Source organism: Cebidichthys violaceus, unplaced genomic scaffold (assembly GCF_023349555.1).
Source record: "Cebidichthys violaceus isolate CVI_PGR_0920_01 unplaced genomic scaffold, fCebVio1.0.p SCAF_3, whole genome shotgun sequence".
Lineage (NCBI taxonomy): Eukaryota > Metazoa > Chordata > Actinopteri > Perciformes > Stichaeidae > Cebidichthys > Cebidichthys violaceus.
The window spans coordinates 21035596-21052721 of record NW_027176483.1 but is presented as its reverse complement, the minus strand read 5'-3'; the positions used below and the strand labels follow the sequence as shown (position 1 = coordinate 21052721).

The 17126-nt window shown below is 44.3% G+C and overlaps 2 protein-coding genes across 2 annotated transcripts in view; both read right to left on the bottom strand.

Moving 5' to 3' along the window:
* Positions 1-218: 218 nt before the first annotated feature.
* gins3 (GINS complex subunit 3) lies at positions 219-5851 on the bottom strand. The gene is made up of 3 exons (XM_068723107.1): positions 5279-5851; positions 4383-4616; positions 219-2121 (listed from the first exon to the last, which is right to left on the bottom strand). The coding sequence occupies exons 1-3, from the start codon at positions 5447-5449 to the stop codon at positions 1891-1893; spliced, it is 636 nt and encodes a 211-aa protein (XP_068579208.1). The 5' UTR covers positions 5450-5851; the 3' UTR covers positions 219-1890.
* A 4654-nt stretch (positions 5852-10505) lies between these two features.
* znrf1 (zinc and ring finger 1) overlaps positions 10506-17126 on the bottom strand; it is a 51734-nt gene continuing 45113 nt past the window's right edge. Inside the window, exons 3-5 of the mRNA XM_068724001.1 lie at positions 15558-15663; positions 12347-12437; positions 10506-11996 (exon numbers count right to left, since the gene is read on the bottom strand). Of these exons, the coding sequence (XP_068580102.1) occupies positions 12380-12437; positions 15558-15663 (164 nt within the window). The 3' untranslated portion in view covers positions 10506-11996; positions 12347-12379. The remainder of the gene's footprint in view (positions 11997-12346; positions 12438-15557; positions 15664-17126) is intronic.

Below are 17126 nucleotides of genomic sequence, written 5' to 3'. Positions count from 1 at the left end.
AAGTCCTTCTGTGAACGCCTCCCTCTGTCAGGACAACCCCATGACAGGATCAATAGCTGTGGCCCAGAGGCAAAGTCACGATGAAATCACCAGTGACCTTTCTGCTGTACCTCACCCACAGCTAACAGTTCAGCCAACAGCTAGGACCGGGGTCCATCCTCTCGGGAGCATGAATGTGCTCCAAAGAAATGACAGCAATCTACCAGTTAGTTTCCTATTTATTTAAGTGTATTAGTACAGCACATTTCAACAACAAGGTAGTTCAAAGTGCTTCACATAAAACCATTAAAAGCATCAAAACATAATGCAAAAGAAAAGGACATTTAAGAACAGTCATTGAAACACTAAAACGCAGTGTAGAAAATATAATACAGAGTAGTAAAATGCAGAAATGTATTAATATCATTGACTCTGGTTCAGTTAAAGGCAGCATTAAACAGAGACGTCTTCAGTCTGGATCTAAAGGAGCTGAGGGTCTCAGCAGACCTGCAGCTTTCTGGGACTTTGTTCCAGATGTGTGGCGCAGAAGAACTGAACGCTGCTTCTCCATGTTTAGTTCTGACTCTGGAACAGAAGGTAGACCGGTCCCAGACCACCTGAGGGGTCGGGATGGTTCATGAGGTAGCAGCTGATCCCTGAACCATTCAGTGCTTTATAAACCAACAGCAGGACCTTAAAGTCAAGTCTTTGTTGGACAGGAAGCCAGTGAAGACCTCAGAACTGGACTGATGTGATCCACTTTCTTGGTCTTAGTGAGGACTCTGAATCAGCTGCAGCTCTCTGACTGACTTTTTACAGAGACCTGTGAACACACCGTTACAGTAGTCCAGGCTACTGAAGACACATGATGGACACATTGAGACATAAGTCCTCTAGTCCTTGAGATGTTCTTCAGGTGATAGGAGGCTGGTTTTGTGATGGTCTTGATGTGGTGTTCAGGTTGAGGACTGAATCCATAACTACACCTAGACTTCTGGCTTGGTTTGTGGTTTTTAACATCAGTGATTGAAGCTGAGCTTCAATTATACAAATTGTCAATATTTGTGTTTTTGAGATATAGAATGCACCCAGTAACATGTGTAAAATAAATGTTAAATAAAGGGTGTTCTGCTTCCTTATAACCGGCACAAAGTCCACGTTAACTAGGACTTTCTTTTAAAATGTGTTCTTGCCTCAGCTGGGTGGGACGGCGGTGCGTTCAGGTGCGCTCTGGTGTTTCATCAACTCATAGAGCCGAAAGTCAGCTGCTCAGCCCTCGACCAATGGGAGGACAGCGCTGCGTTTGGGTGAAGATATTTCAGAATAGATTTCAAGCTTCTTTCTTACATGTTTTTATGTGAAGCGCTTTGTAACTTTGTTCCGATAAGAGCAATATAAATAAAGATATCATTATTATGGTCACCACAGATATCAACTACTATAAACAACAAGAAACTGTGTAAATATCGGTAAACTCAGGACTCAAATGTATCAATGGTACCGAGGTAATAATCAGTCAACGGGTGCTTTGCTGTTTCTAGACATCCTTTATTATCTCCAGTTCTGTTACTAAGAAACTCAGATGTTTCTGAGTTGGAGAGCTTTATGGAATATGTTGCCATTTAATGACATCAACGTTCATACATCCCCATAACCCACCAGCTTACCATCCTCAGCTCAACCATCTGTGTGATGGAACAGAAGAAACGTCGATATATGCTAAAGCTTCATATTCTTAGATCAACTGAATGTGCAGCAACGGTTAAATAACCGGTGAGTTCGATGGTGATCATGAACACACTGAAGGACGTGTGAAACTCATAGCACTCATCTCGTCCCATCGCAGAGAGTCTCAAAGTTAGAGGGCGGTGAAGCGAGGACCGGCGCTGACCTCTCTAACCCGGGCCCGGCTCAGGGCGGCACGTCGGCCATCTTCCTCTTGCGGTAGTTGAGGACGAGGCTGGAGGCAGTGAGCTGCGAGGCCCGGCCCTTCTCCCAGCTCTGGAAGCCGTTGAGGCCGCTCTGCCCCGACGTGAACAGGGCCTTCTCCAGACAGTCCAGGCGCTCCACCAGCGCAGACGTGTCCTCGTTGTAGGCATTCTGGGAGGAGTCCATGTTCCGTCTGAAGCGGCCGATGAACGTCTGGGAGAAGGACAGCGTCAGCGGTTTGCAACAAATTATTAGGGAAGACAAAGACGGCAGACGAAGGGCTCTGTGTGAGTATTACTGCTGACGAGGTACTTTTAAACCAAAGCAATACTTCAACCATGAAATGACTTCTTTTGTTTTTGTTTCAGTTACTCTGCCAGAGTTACTTTGAAGCCTCAAGTTTGGCGATTTCACCGTCGCTAGTTTGACTTTTTGCAGCCAATGAGGAGTGACGTAAAGACACACCGGGTACGACTCTGGTAGAGACCTGTCAATCACCATGTAGCCCCGCCCCTAAAGCATCCCCTGCTTTCTGGTCTGTGTGACTCTAAATGGACCATGATGTACTAAATGAACATCATGCTGTGTTGAAGAAGACTTGAGACTAGAGACCGGGAGCATAGAGCCGGAGGTTTGCCTCACGATGAACGGAGAGAAAAGTCTTCATTCATCCGTATTAAAACCTTAAAATGTACAAACACCTCAGACTCACACAGACGAGTAGTTTGTCACATTTTAAAGTGTCTCTATAGAAACGCAGTTATGCATAATGCGCTCATCTTCCACTCATTCGGTTCTGGTTCGAGTTAACGCATCACATGACACACTGGCTGAAGAAATGGATATGATATCAAATATACACTTTCTCCGTTTAAACATGTAATAACCCTCGTGGTGCGTAAAGCTCCGGAGAAGCGCGTCGTCCCTCGGTGTTTGTTTGCCCGTCAGACAATGAGATCACTTATAATCTGCCTGGTAACAGCTGCACCAGACAGCCAATAGTAAGCCACGTATTCTGATCTGCTTGCACCCCCTAGCTGTAATGCATGAAATAACACAGAATCTGCATTGTGCCCGTTGATCTATGAAGTTTGAAAGAAAAGCATCGCAGCTTCTGCACAATGCAACACTACATTTGACCACTTGTGTACGTTTACCTCTCAGAAAACATCATTTAATCCGATCTGTTGTTGTGATGGGCTGGAAATCAAACCGTGATCACAAGCTGTGAGATGATCTGACATACGGATTCTCAGTTCTTAGCAAACAATAATAAATAAAAGGAAAATATTCTTTGAGTAGAATGTGAAGTGATCACCTGTGGTGCTGAAGTGACTTGATGCAGCTGCCAACACTTTACTTCACCTGGAGCAGAACCTGGCTACAGGAATAGCTCAACATTTAGGAATTACACTTGTTCACTTCCTGGGGCAGAGTGGAATAACTGCACATTAAATATAGACAAGCTGTGTGAGCTTAGCTTAGCATTGAGACCCGACACCCACCAGCCCCTCTGAAGCTCATTTATTAACATCTTTTTATCTCGTCTGTTCACCAAACGAGTGTAAAAGCGCCTCAAAAGAGTATTTTGGTGTCCTGAATAAAGCATGCCTATCTGTACACAGTTCATAATTCACTGGATTTACAGAATTCAAACAATCTAACAGCATCGGCTGCTCGGCAGATGTTTCCCCGTCTGCCGTAGACGCAAAGCTTTGAGCTCACATCTTCTCACATCTTCTCTGTAAATGCGTATGTCGTACATCTGTGCACAGAAAGCTTCGCTAAGTCCCACCCTCCCCAGAGCAGACTGGCCAATTATAGCATAGCATCTGTTAGCTCTGATTAGGGTCCTCAACTAACAAAAACTGTAATCAGCTGTTTCAGATGGTCTTCATGTTCAGTGGATTTAGAGCCAGCGAAGGTTAAAAGTTGTGTAACAGTGATACTCGTTACCTATATAAAAACCTGTGGAGCTAACATCAGCGGCGTATGTTAGCGCAGCAGTAACTAGCGTCAACACTTCTATGCTACGCTAGCTACTGAAGGTGTACTGAATGTCTACGCACGCTGATTTTCCTTTTTAATGATTTGTATAACAAATAAAGGCCGAGTCTGCTTTACAGGAGCAGTAGTGTTCCTTCATTGTTCATTCTTTTCCAAAGGTTAGATGTTTCTTCAGGGGGTGCAGTTAGTGACAGTGTGGGCTCCGTGGTAGCTCTGACAGCTTGACAGGAGTAGCGGGAGGGGGGCAGGGCTTAGTGAAGGGTCAATTTTAAATAACGGGTCTAAGCCCACTTAATATCTGACACCACAAGAAGCAACTGGTTTCTCGTCCTGCAGGTTTGTCTCACCTCCCAGAGGATTTAAATATGTATAATCTGAGGTTTGACAGTTGGTACTCCAGCACGTGTTTTTGTCCCTTCTCATGTTAAATGAACTCAGCTACGTCAATGACGGTGCGCGTCGCTCACCTGCAGCAGCGTCTGAGCGATCTCGGGGTTCTCCGGGCTGTCAAAGTGCAGCATCTGGGACCCCAGGCCGTAGTAGTAGGGCCCCATCTTGTGCAAGTCCACCACGTTGGGGTCGGCGTTGAACACGGTCCTCCAGCCCTCCCTGTACACCTTGGGGAGCTCCACTGACAACACTCTCCTCTTCTTCTCGTACAGACCCTTGGACAGCCACAGAGGGAGCTCCATCTTTGTGCCCTGAGACAAACGACGTGGACTTCAGTTATTATCGGCCCCTGCTTGCTGGGGTCCATATTGCAGGTATATGCTGGAATCCACTGTGTCTGATCTTACAGTAACACGGTTATGTAAAATGATCTTAATTGCTAAATCTAAAGACATAGAAACGAGGGCCATTCCTACTGATGTTCATCCAGAGGAGACTTAGTGGTGGTGTGTGTGTGTGTGTATATATATATAAAAAACACTATAACATTACATTCAATATTTCTTATGCAGTAATGGGAGCGGTTCCTCATTTGAGTTGTCAAATGTCGGGGTTCAACCAGAGACAGCCCAAACACGTTTCACAATACAGATGTTTAAATAAAGTTGTCGTATTGACTGTCACGTAACGTCACTGAAGTTGTATTGACAGTGACGTCAGTGTAATTCGTTTTCTTACTTTACATTCGGTTGCTTCACTTATTGCTGTTAATGTCTGCTTGCAAGACAAATAACTATAACATTGAAGTTAAACTGCAAAAGCATTGAATGAGGTTTAGCGTAACAGCCAACAACGCATAACCTGTATCTGGGCTACTTTTAGTTGTATCTTAGATAGATAGAGTTATCTCTAAACACATTACAATGGCAACATTCTAAACATCTCGACATTTGTCTTCGGTAACTCGACCAACCTCCGGTATGTCCTGCGCGTCAGTCGACTTCTCCAGGTATCCCAGCCGGGGGAAAGCGCACTCTGTCCGGATGGGGAGTCTCTCGTGAGAGAGCAAAATGTCGTCGAGAGACAGGAAATTCTCCTCCATTCCCACCCCAGGCTGTAAAGGTAGATACGACTGTGTATCCATGTTGTGCCCAAATGAGGTTGAAATTAGGTTTATGCCAATATATTTACTGAAATACCGCGCAAATCATATCCGTTGTTGCGTTCTCAACTCTACTTCCTTCCTATTTTTGGCGCCAGGACCCGTTGGCCAATCAGAGCGCTTGTTGTGAGCTCCAGACCAGAGGAATCGACATTCACATCCATGAGTCGAACTGAGGCGATTGATGGTGTGTTTTTTCTGCTTTAAATTCTAAAAGTTGCTTGTTCGTTTTTAAAACGTTTTCTTCGAGCTGTTTTGAATGTAAGTAAAATGTGTTGCTTCAGGGAAAAATAATACTCTTCCTGTAATTCAACAATGATATGAATTACAACATTAAATTCGCTTTTTTTTGCCTTTAAAAGTCAGGTGCAATTACGAATTTAGCCAATAGAGGTCAGAATATTACCATTACAAATTAAAAGCCCCCTTGTGTCCTGTTCTAAGAATGTGCATCGGTCATCAAGCTTTTTAAAATAATAAAAACAATAAAAATCATAATAATAATCATAATAGTCATAGATCATAATGATAAGTTCTTCAAACAAGCACTGGAAAGTCAAGCTTACATTTAATTGTAATTAAATTGTAAAGTAATTGTCATCAGACAAGGCAAATGACAATTACCCGGCGCCCCCATAAAGCAGGCAGATGTTGTCAGATGAAGTGGAGCCGTATTAAAGGCAGGTTCTGTATTCTTGTTGTGTGTCTGAGCTGAGCGGGCCGCTGTCGACTACTGTAGCTGCAGTCTGAGAGACTCGTTACATGTTTTCATTCAGCAGACTGAAAAGACTGAAGCGCACATCATTCCCCAAATGAGACCGTCCCCCTCCGTTAGCTGCAGGCCACGATACACAGGGAACACAGATAGGCGGTGAGGTTAGCGGTTAGCGGTATTATCTGGCTTCTCCAATGCCGTTATCACATGATGGCCGATGCAAGAGGCAGATATTTAAAAAGACTCTATGAGGCAAAGTCACAAAGCATGCTGGTGTTTACCAAACCAGCCAGTGTGGCAAACAACAGAGTGATGACAACACACGACAACTTTGTGAGCCATGTCTGAAGTTTTGTTGTTTCTGAAACGACCAGTGTATTCTTTTAATGCTTTAATGTACAGTATGTCATCGTACATTCTAACACTAATTGCTTTCTGCATTTACAGTTGTGGTCAAAAGTTTACATACACTTGTAAAGAACATAATGTCATGGCTCTCTTGAGTTTCCAGTTATTTCTACAACTCTGATTTTTCTCTGATAGCGTGATTGGAACAGATACTTCTTTGTCACAAAAAACATTCATGAAGTTTGGTTCTTTCATGACTTTATTATGGGTTAACAGAAAAAGTGATCAAATCTGCTGGGTCAAAAATATACATACAGCAGTGCTAATATTTGGTTACATGTCCCTTGGCCATTTTCACTTCAATTAGGCGCTTTTGGTAGCCATCCACAAGCTTCTGGCAAGCTTCTCGTTGAATCTTTGACCACTCCTCTTGACAGAATTGGTGCAGTTCAGTTAAATTTGATGGCTTTCTGACATGGACTTGTTTCTTCAGCATTGTCCACATGTTCTCAATGGGATTTAAGTCAGGACTTTGGGAAGGCCATTCTAAAACCCTAATTCTAGCCTGATTTAGCCATTCCATTACCACTTTTGATGTGCGTTTGGGGTCATTGTCCTGTTGGAACACCCAACTGCGCCCAAGACCCAACCTTCGGGCTGATGATTTTAGGTTATCTTGAAGAATTTGAAGGTAATCCTCCTTCTTCATTATCCCATTTACTCTCTGTAAAGCACCAGTTCCATTGGCAGCAAAACAGCCCCACAGCATAATACTACCACCACCGTGCTTGACGGTAGGCATGGTGTTCTTGGGGTTAAAGGCCTCACCTTTTCTCCTCCAAACATATTGCTGGCCATTGTGGCCAAACAGCTCGATTTTTGTTTCGTCTGACCACAGAACTTTCCTCCAGAAGGTCTTATCTTTGTCCATGTGATCAGCAGCAAACTTCAGTCGAGCCTTAAGGTGCCGCTTTTGGAGCGAGGGCTTCCTTCTTGCACGGCAGCCTCTCAGTCCATGGAGATGCAAAACACGCTTGACTGTGGACACTGACACCTGTGTTCCAGCAGCTTCTAATTCTTGGCAGATCTGCTTTTTGGTGGTTCTCGGTTGACTCTTCACCCTCCTGACCAATTTTCTCTCAGCAGCAGGTGATAGCTTGCGTTTTCTTCCTGATCGTGGCAGTGACAAAACAGTGCCATGCACTTTATACTTACAAACAATTGTTTGCACTGTTGCTCTTGGGACCTGCAGCTGCTTTGAAATGGCTCCAAGTGACTTTCCTGACTTGTTCAAGTCAATGATTTGCTTTTTCAGATCCATGCTGAGCTCCTTTGACTTTCCCATTGTAGCGTTTGTATCCAATGAGCACTATTTAAATGGCCTCAGAGAAGTCACCAGCTGTAGTCACTCATAATCACTCACAAGAAGTTAAGAGGCCATGCTATGAAGCTCATTTCATTGACACAACTTTCTAAGTCACCAAAATTGCTAATTCATGTTGCTGTATGTATATTTTTGACCCAGCAGATTTTGTCACTTTTTCTGTTAACCCATAATAAAGTCATGAAAGAACCAAACTTCATGAATGTTTTTTGTGACAAAGAAGTATCTGTTCCAATCACTCTATCAGAGAAAAATCAGAGTTGTAGAAATAACTGGAAACTCAAGAGAGCCATGACATTATGTTCTTTACAAGTGTATGTAAACTTTTGACCACAACTGTAATTGCTAAATGCTGCATCTATCCATTTTTTGGACAACCACAACCGTGACATATCATCACCTCCTCAACAGTTTCCTCTCCATCCATCAGACGCACAGCAACGTCAGCATCCATTCGGAGCCATTCATTTGTTGGTGGCGATCTCCTTTCAGCTCCGTTTTTGGGTCAACTCCACTAACTTCTGAGAAAAGCCCAGTCCTTTAGCTGCAAAACGCTCCACTACGTTCACCAGCTCGTCAATCATCGTCGGTGGGCCACAGGTAGCAGGCAGTGGGTTTACCAAAGCGTTCTCGCTACAACAGCTGCTGCAAGGTTGACGGCGAGAGTGGACGTAGAATAAAATGTGTAAAACCAAAACGAGCTGAAAGAAGCTGAAATGTCCTGCTGACTGCATTCCGTGGTGTTAAATGACACACTTCCTGGTTTTAACTTCCTGGTTTTAACTTCCTGGTTTTAACACGTATAGAGCGATGAAACAAATGGATGAAGGAAGGGGAGACAACTTCACCGCCCAAGAAGTAGAATGTTTGATAGATTAAACAGATCAAAATATAGCGGCTGTTTTTACACACACACACACACACACACACACACACACACACATATACATATACATACACAGCCCACTCCAAATACGGCAGCTTGGTCAGTCAAACGCGCCAAATGGCGTTTCCACGAGGCCACAGTAAAGGAGGAAGTCAAAGAGACACAGCACCATCACTCAGGAGGCCCGTGTTCATGTCAATGTCGTCTTATTTCAAATTACGTAACTTTATTGAACTTACGCTTTACTAACCCGACCGAGTAGGGTGTGCAGAGCGTCGTGGTTTGACGCGCAGGGCCGCTGACCGAGCTGCTGTATTTGGGAATGAGAACGTGTTGAGACACACACACACACACACACACACACACACACACACACACACACACACACACTCCTTAGAGCTGGATTCAAGTTACACCCCAAACAAGAGAGGGTGGAACCATGAAGCATCTGTTGATGGTAAAGACAAAGGTCGCTCTGCGGCTGTTGAGAAGAAGCTCCTCTTTGATCAGTCGCTGCACCAACATCCAAGATTCGATCTGAAAAAACAAGCAGAGCATCTCAGCAGTGAGTCCGACTCTGACACACTGACTTGTTGAAGGTGTGAGAGTAGAACCCAACACGATGTATCGTAGCGTGGACGGTAGAAATGTTTCAACAACATGGAGCAGCTTGTCGTGTATTTGCGATGCATTTCTGGCTCAAGTTTAACGTTTCGGTACATTGAATTTCTTCCCTTTTGATAACCAGCCAAACAACCTGGAGTCAAACTGGAATATTTACACAAATATTTTGAAAGAGAAACATTTTTCCACTGTAGACCAACAGTGTGTGGAGAGAAAATATCTGGGCGCCACAAGCTGGTGTCCATAAAATCAGAAACTACAAAGTCGAGTTTAGCTTAGATTAAAAAAACAATTAACAAAGGAACCGGAAGTGCAGAACCGCTGACTCATTTCTGGGTTTTAAGACTCACAGTGGTCCACAAGACTCATGGTTATTGTGTTAAATGAAAAAATGTAAAAAAAAATACTTCTCAGAAACAAAGCAGAAGGCCCTACCATAAACTTAATCTACTGTTGAGTTATCCGCGGTGAGCGTGGAGACGGCCCTTTTCTTGTCAAACGGCATTCTGGGAAATAGTAAAGTGACTAAATGACATTGGACTACACACGGCCTTCCCAGAGAAAGAGGACACGTCACACGCCATCCCAAAATAACCCGGACTGCTGTCGGAGTGGGAGATGATTCAAGACTTAACTGCATCACCTAGAACACATAGTGTGTGTCTGTCGGCCGACCGTGGAGTCGGGATGAAGACGTCCGATGGGGACGGATGACTTGTATCTGGGTCACAGAGGGAAAGTGAAGAAAATGGAGTCTGTCATCTAGCACAATTTATTCCACCATTTGTTTACAGTAGCTTTGTAAATGCAGTTTGTTCGCACGTTGATCTGTAGAAGTCTTCATACATCAACTCTTGGCATTCTGAAGAGTGGGTAACACCTCACATGATTGGAATATTAAACAAATTTTGTTAAATATGAACAAATGAATAAATAAGCCCCGTCCAGTGGATCCACAGCGGGACTACAGTCCTTTTTTTTTCTTCTTTTTTTCCGGGTCCGAGTGGCTCGCGTCTCCAGTCGCAGTCAGCCAGAACTACTCTAGCAGAAACACAACGCGGGGGGGGGGGGGGGGGGGGGGGGCAGACAGTAGCAGCCGAGAGGCGCCTTTGGAATCACACACACACACACACACACACACACACACACTCACACGCACAAACAGTCATATGCACGGAGACGCACGCACTCCAGACTCTCACGGGGGAAATGACTCGTCACATGAAGAGAATCTGGCAGATCGAACAAAGAAAAGAGAGAGAAGTCGGGCTCGTCATTTACAATGCGCCGCCTCTCTGTAGCTGTAAACATCAGCAACGTAAAGGGAGGACTGCCAGCCGCACACACACACACACACACACACACACACACACACACCCACACACACACACACACAGGGGACATGGACATCTAGACTGTAAACATTTCAATACACTGACACACACATACGGCACTGTCCCAGTCAGCCCTCGACACTGACCTTCACGCTGTGTCTCTCTCTCTCTCACACACACACACACACACACACACACACACACACACACACACACACACACACACTAGGCTTCAGCAAAAGCTATGTTGTCACAGTTCCAAGCTCAGACAGACACACCCACACACACACACACACACACACAGAGTACATACACATACCAGGTGAAGCCTGACACTGGAGCATCCTGAACACACACGTTACACACTAGGAGCGTAAACTACACTGCTGGGCCCTTCCTCCCTCCCAACCAGAACTGAGCGTGCTCAAACCACTCCTCCGCCCCCTCCTCGTACATCCTGTACATAGACGAGCTGACCCCCCCCCCAGTTTGGTTCCTATGCCTCCATCTCCCCCCCCTGCCCGCTCAGGTGTGCACAAACCAGATCTAAGAATTATTATTATGCTTGATTTGCTTATTATGAGTCATGTTGGCGAGGGAGGGCGCAGAACAGAGGCCGTGAGGAAGAAGCACGCTCCGTCACGAGAGGACGTCACCAAGCCGGACTCCTGCTGTGACATGAGAGGGCCGCCGGAGTCTGATCTCAAAGCAGCTTTCTGCAGCTGCGACACGTCGTTGGTTTCCTTCTCATCACTCGCCGCCTCCCTCCTTTCTTGTGTGGTTTCCTGTCGTCTGCCCCCTCCCTTCTCCGGCCTCCCCCTCCCCAGTTAAGGCCGTGGGAGGGCCGGACGCGGACCGCTGACGGGCCCGGGTCCGGACGCAAGACGGGAGGCTAGCTGCTTGGAGGCCTACGAGGACCCTCATGGCAGGGAGGCGACGGGCCTCTCAGGTCGGAGGGGGGGAGCCGAGGCGGATGAAGCCCTTTAAGGACTGTTAGCCTGGAGGAGTGGGAGGGGAGGGGAGGGGGGGGGGGGGGCAGTCTCTTCAGCCGAGGGAGGGGCCCTTTAATGTACGGGGGATTGACAGCCACGTTGTTCTGGGTTCACTTTAAAGGAGGTGGATCTCTTGGGTAGGATGGTGGAGTGTGGCGGGATGAGTATGTGTTGATCGCTTTGATTGTTTCATCAGATTTGGTTTGCGTCTGCGTCCAGATATCCATGGCAGGACCACGAGATGTCCTGGAGACAGACAGACAGACAGACATGATGTCGTCTGACAAGCAACATATTAAGACATGAAACAATACTTTTCTTTCTCTTTAACACTAGTAACACCGGTGAAGACGTTACTACCATCCTGAGGCCTCTACTAGGCTCATTCTTTATTTAACTATATGAATATGAATTTCTGTATGAACAAACTAAATGTACTTCGGTGATCCCATAACTTTACATCTAGCTACAGTGAATTTGTTTGGTCGGCGGAGGACGTCAGTCTCTGGACCACATGTGACTTTAAACACACAAACTACACCAGCGTCTGTGTGCCGGCTCCACTCACGGCCGTGTGTCCGCTCTGCCTGTCTCACCTTGAACAGAATTCAGAGAGGGCTGCTGGTCGGTCAGTCAGAGGGGTGTTCGGGGCAGGACCGGTTGATCTCAAACCACGAGTCTATACAGCTGCAGACACGCACAGACACACACACACAGACACACACAGACACACACAAGTTATTACAGCAAGTCTGTATGAAACACAGAGGTCATGAAATGGATTCAGCACCACAGAGGATTGTTGCTGAAGTAACACGTAGGCATGTAATATATATATATATATATATATATATATAGTATATAATATATACTATATATATATATATGTATATATATATATATATGTAATATATATTATATATATATAATATATATATATATAATATATATATATTATGTATATATGTATATCATATATATATATTATATATATATATATTATGTATATATATTATATATATAATATATATATATGATATACATATATATGTATATTATATATATATAGTATATATATGTATATTATATATATATAATATACATATATATATATATATAATATATTATATATATAATATATTATAGATATATATTATATATATTATATATATATATAATATATTATATATATATATTATATATATTATAGCTGTCAGATAAATAATAATAATAATTATATATATATCACTATAATATTTCTCTCTGAAGTGTAGTGAAGTATAAGTACAATGTAGCATTAAAAAACCTTTATAACTGATTTACATTACATTATTAATGCAAATGACTATTTCTAGAGACAACGTATCCATCATACATGTGTCTTAACCTGCAGCATTGACAGTCAGATATATAGTCTTTAAAATGTAGTGAAGTAAAAATATGAAGTAGCATAAAGTGGACAATGGATGTGACAACTAATAAAGATCAGATCAAGGTATCCTTTAAAAACCTAGTTTACATTGAAATCAAGGAGAATAACGCTAATATTATTCACAAATCATAAGGACACCATATTCACTCGTCCATGTGTCCAATCAATTCAGCCTTACTCTGCAAAGCAGCTATCACCGTCAGGTAAGCTCGGTTTAGTAAAAAGTACCTTTCCTTTGAAGTGGAGAAGGAGTATAAAGTAGCAGCAAATGAAAGTACTTGAGTAAAGTACCTATGTGGCCATTTTTTCAACCTATATATATACGATTTCAAGTACTTCTTGAGAACAGTACTTGTGTAACTATATTGCTAATAAACTCATACTTATAGTATTCACTGAAGCTGCATAAAGAATGCACAACTCCTAGCATAAAGGGACATGTCATGCTCATTTTCAGGTTCATACTTTATGTTTCTACTAGAACATGTTTACACATCATGTTTCACGTCTGAATATGGAGCAAACTTTCTGTTTTATTTGCAGAACAATAAAACATGTGTCTGAAGACATCACAATCTTGATTCATCTTTGATCGGCGCTGCCTACTTTCACAAGCAGTGATTGGTGCGTTGTTACAGATCCCACTGCTTTTCTTGGCAAAACCTGCTCCGTGTATCTGGTTGAGATGGAGATGACTGGTTAGGTCTGGTTGAGGTGGAGATGACTGGTTAGGTCTGGTTGAGGTGGAGATGACTGGTTAGGTCTGGTTTGTTGAGGTGGAGATGACTGGTTAGGTCTGGTTGAGGTGGAGATGACTGGTTAGGTCTGGTTGGTTGAGGTGGAGATGACTGGTTAGGTCTGGTTGAGGTGGAGATGGCTGGTTAGGTCTGGTTGGTTGAGGTGGAGATGACTGGTTAGGTTTGGTTGGTTGAGGTGGAGATGACTGGTTAGGTCTGGTTGAGGTGGAGATGGCTGGTTAGGTCTGGTTGAGGTGGAGATGACTGGTTAGGTCTGGTTGAGGTGGAGATGGCTGGTTAGGTCTGGTTGAGGTGGAGATGACTGGTTAGGTCTGGTTGGTTGAGGTGGAGATGACTGGTTAGGTCTGGTTGAGGTGGAGATGACTGGTTAGGTCTGGTTGGTTGAGGTGGAGATGACTGGTTAGGTCTGGTTGAGGTGGAGATGGCTGGTTAGGTCTGGTTGGTTGAGGTGGAGATGACTGGTTAGGTTTGGTTGGTTGAGGTGGAGATGACTGGTTAGGTCTGGTTGAGGTGGAGATGGCTGGTTAGGTCTGGTTGAGGTGGAGATGACTGGTTAGGTCTGGTTGGTTGAGGTGGAGATGACTGGTTAGGTCTGGTTGAGGTGGAGATGGCTGGTTAGGTCTGGTTGAGGTGGAGATGACTGGTTAGGTCTGGTTGAGGTGGAGATGGCTGGTTAGGTCTGGTTGAGGTGGAGATGACTGGTTAGGTATGGTTGAGGTGGCGATGGCTGGTTAGGTCTGGTTGAGGTGGAGATGGCTGGTTAGGTATGGTTGAGGTGAAGATGACTGGTTAGGTATGGTTGAGGTGTAGATGACTGGTTAGGTATGGTTGAGGTGGAGATGACTGGTTAGGTCTGGTTGAGGTGAAGATGACTGGTTAGGTATGGTTGAGGTGTAGATGACTGGTTAGGTATGGTTGAGGTGGAGATGACTGGTTAGGTATGGTTGAGGTGGAGATGACTGGTTAGGTCTGGTTGAGGTGGAGATGACTGGTTAGGTATAGTTGAGGTGGAGATGACTGGTTAGGTCTGGTTGAGGTGGAGATGACTGGTTAGGTATGGTTGAGGTGGAGATGATTGGTTAGGTATGGTTGAGGTGGCTGGTTAGGTCTGGTTGAGGTGGAGATGGCTGGTTAGGTCTGGTTGAGGTGGAGATGACTGGTTAGGGGTTAGGGTTGACCGTGAGTACTCAGGGTCAGGATCGGTCACGGCACAGGACACAAACAAATCGGGTTATCTCAGCGAGCATGGACGCCTGGCCAATCCTAGCGCGTGAATGCTGCACAGGGCGGGTCTTGCCAAAAAAAAGAAGTGGGATTCATAATAAGACTCGCTGACTCTGACTGGCTTTTTCCTTCAGGCACGGTGGAATCTAAATGCCATAAGGTGAACTGAAAGATTTTCTGTCTCATACTGTCAGGATACAGTTTGAGCAAATATGATAACTGAACATAAAAAACTGCCCATCTTTAAGGAATGTTATTGGAGTGCATTAAGTGGATTTAATTAGAGGAAGTGCAAAATTATATAAAGGGCAGTGATTCAAATATGTGTGTGTGTGTGTGTGTGTGTGTGTGTGTGTGTGTGTGTGTGTGTGTGTGTGTGTGTGTGTGTGTCACCTTTTGTGGTAGATGCAGAGGCACGGCAGTCTGGCTATGGTGTCCCCTTGCTGCAGTTCCTCTAGACAGATCACACACTCACCGGCATCCCTCGCCAGCACATCATCTAAAGTGGCAGTCACACACACACACACACACACACACACACACACACACACACACACACACACACACACACAGCAGAGCACATATCAGTATGCACCAAAGAAAGCGGCAATTTCAGACTCTGACAGCATATCAAACACAGCAGAGAGCAGTACGGTTGGTGCATTACACACAGTAGTGGTTCGTTTCTCCTCGTACCAATGAAAACGCACAAGGAGGAGTTTCAGGATGAATCAGGAGCCTTGACTCTGTTTCCACTGTAGAGAACATCGTCCATCATGTGGAAACTAACCACTGAATATTATTATTCCTACTTACTGTAATGAAGGCATGCCCTGAGAGAGTATCGGGTGGTTTGGTGGTTTATGTCTCAAATGTGTGTTTGTTTTGTCACAGGAGACATTTTACATTCATTAGTCAAGGCTCAGCTGGGAAGAAAGAAAAACTAAACAAAGCAATGCGGAAAATAATGAATGAGGATTAAGATGATGAATAAAAACACAGGAACATGATCGTCACAAGGAGTTTTCCAGTCACAGCATTCTGTCGGATGTTAGTGGTTCACCAAATACTAATGGTATATATTTATCACCATAGACTGTATAAAGGAGGTATACACAGTCACCACCGCTGCCTGGAGCCTGGAGCTTATGCATTCTTTGACCGTCCCCATCTCGGTTTTTGGCCTTGTGACACAAGAGGGTGGAGCCAACTGAACGCTGAATTTGAAAGACATTTTTTGGGGGCCAAAAAGTAACTTTCACGGAGTGAATAAAAACACTGTGAAAGATTTAAAGTTCTCATATGAAAACTCAGACAACGCTGTGACAGAGACCTGTCAATCACAAGTCAACCCCGCCCCTAAAGCATCCCCTGCTTTATGGTCTGTTTGACTCTGAATGGACCTTCATTTACTAAATGAACATCATGCTGTACTGAAGAAGAAGCGCTGTGTCTTTCACAAATACGGGACATGTGTACTGTCAAAGGTATTCCTAGACCACATTCACAAGCTACTGAGATGCTAAAGTAGGAAGGGTTTTTCATCATTTCTATTCTGATGTAAATAACAGATCGTTCCCCTAAAGAAAGAAAGCATGCACTTTATGCATATGGTATGACGTCACCAAACACTGTGAATAAACGCACTGTTTGCAACGTATAAACCACGGCTGTCTGAAGCTGAAATAATGAGACGTTATAGTACGACGTGTTATCTCACAACACCTCGCGTCACATCTGTCACCCTGCAGCCTGGCTGCTTCTCATCCACCGTGAGCCAATTAAGAGCCAAGCTGGTCGCAGATTCTCACCAATTATCTGCTTGTTTTCTTCTTCTTCTTCTTTTTTTTTGCACGTCATCTTTCGGTGCTGAAACGACACGGTGGATTAGACCGCTTCGGCTGCTCGCCATGGCTGTTCTCTCCGTCACGGTGGGTATTCGGTTATATTCAAAACGTGTTA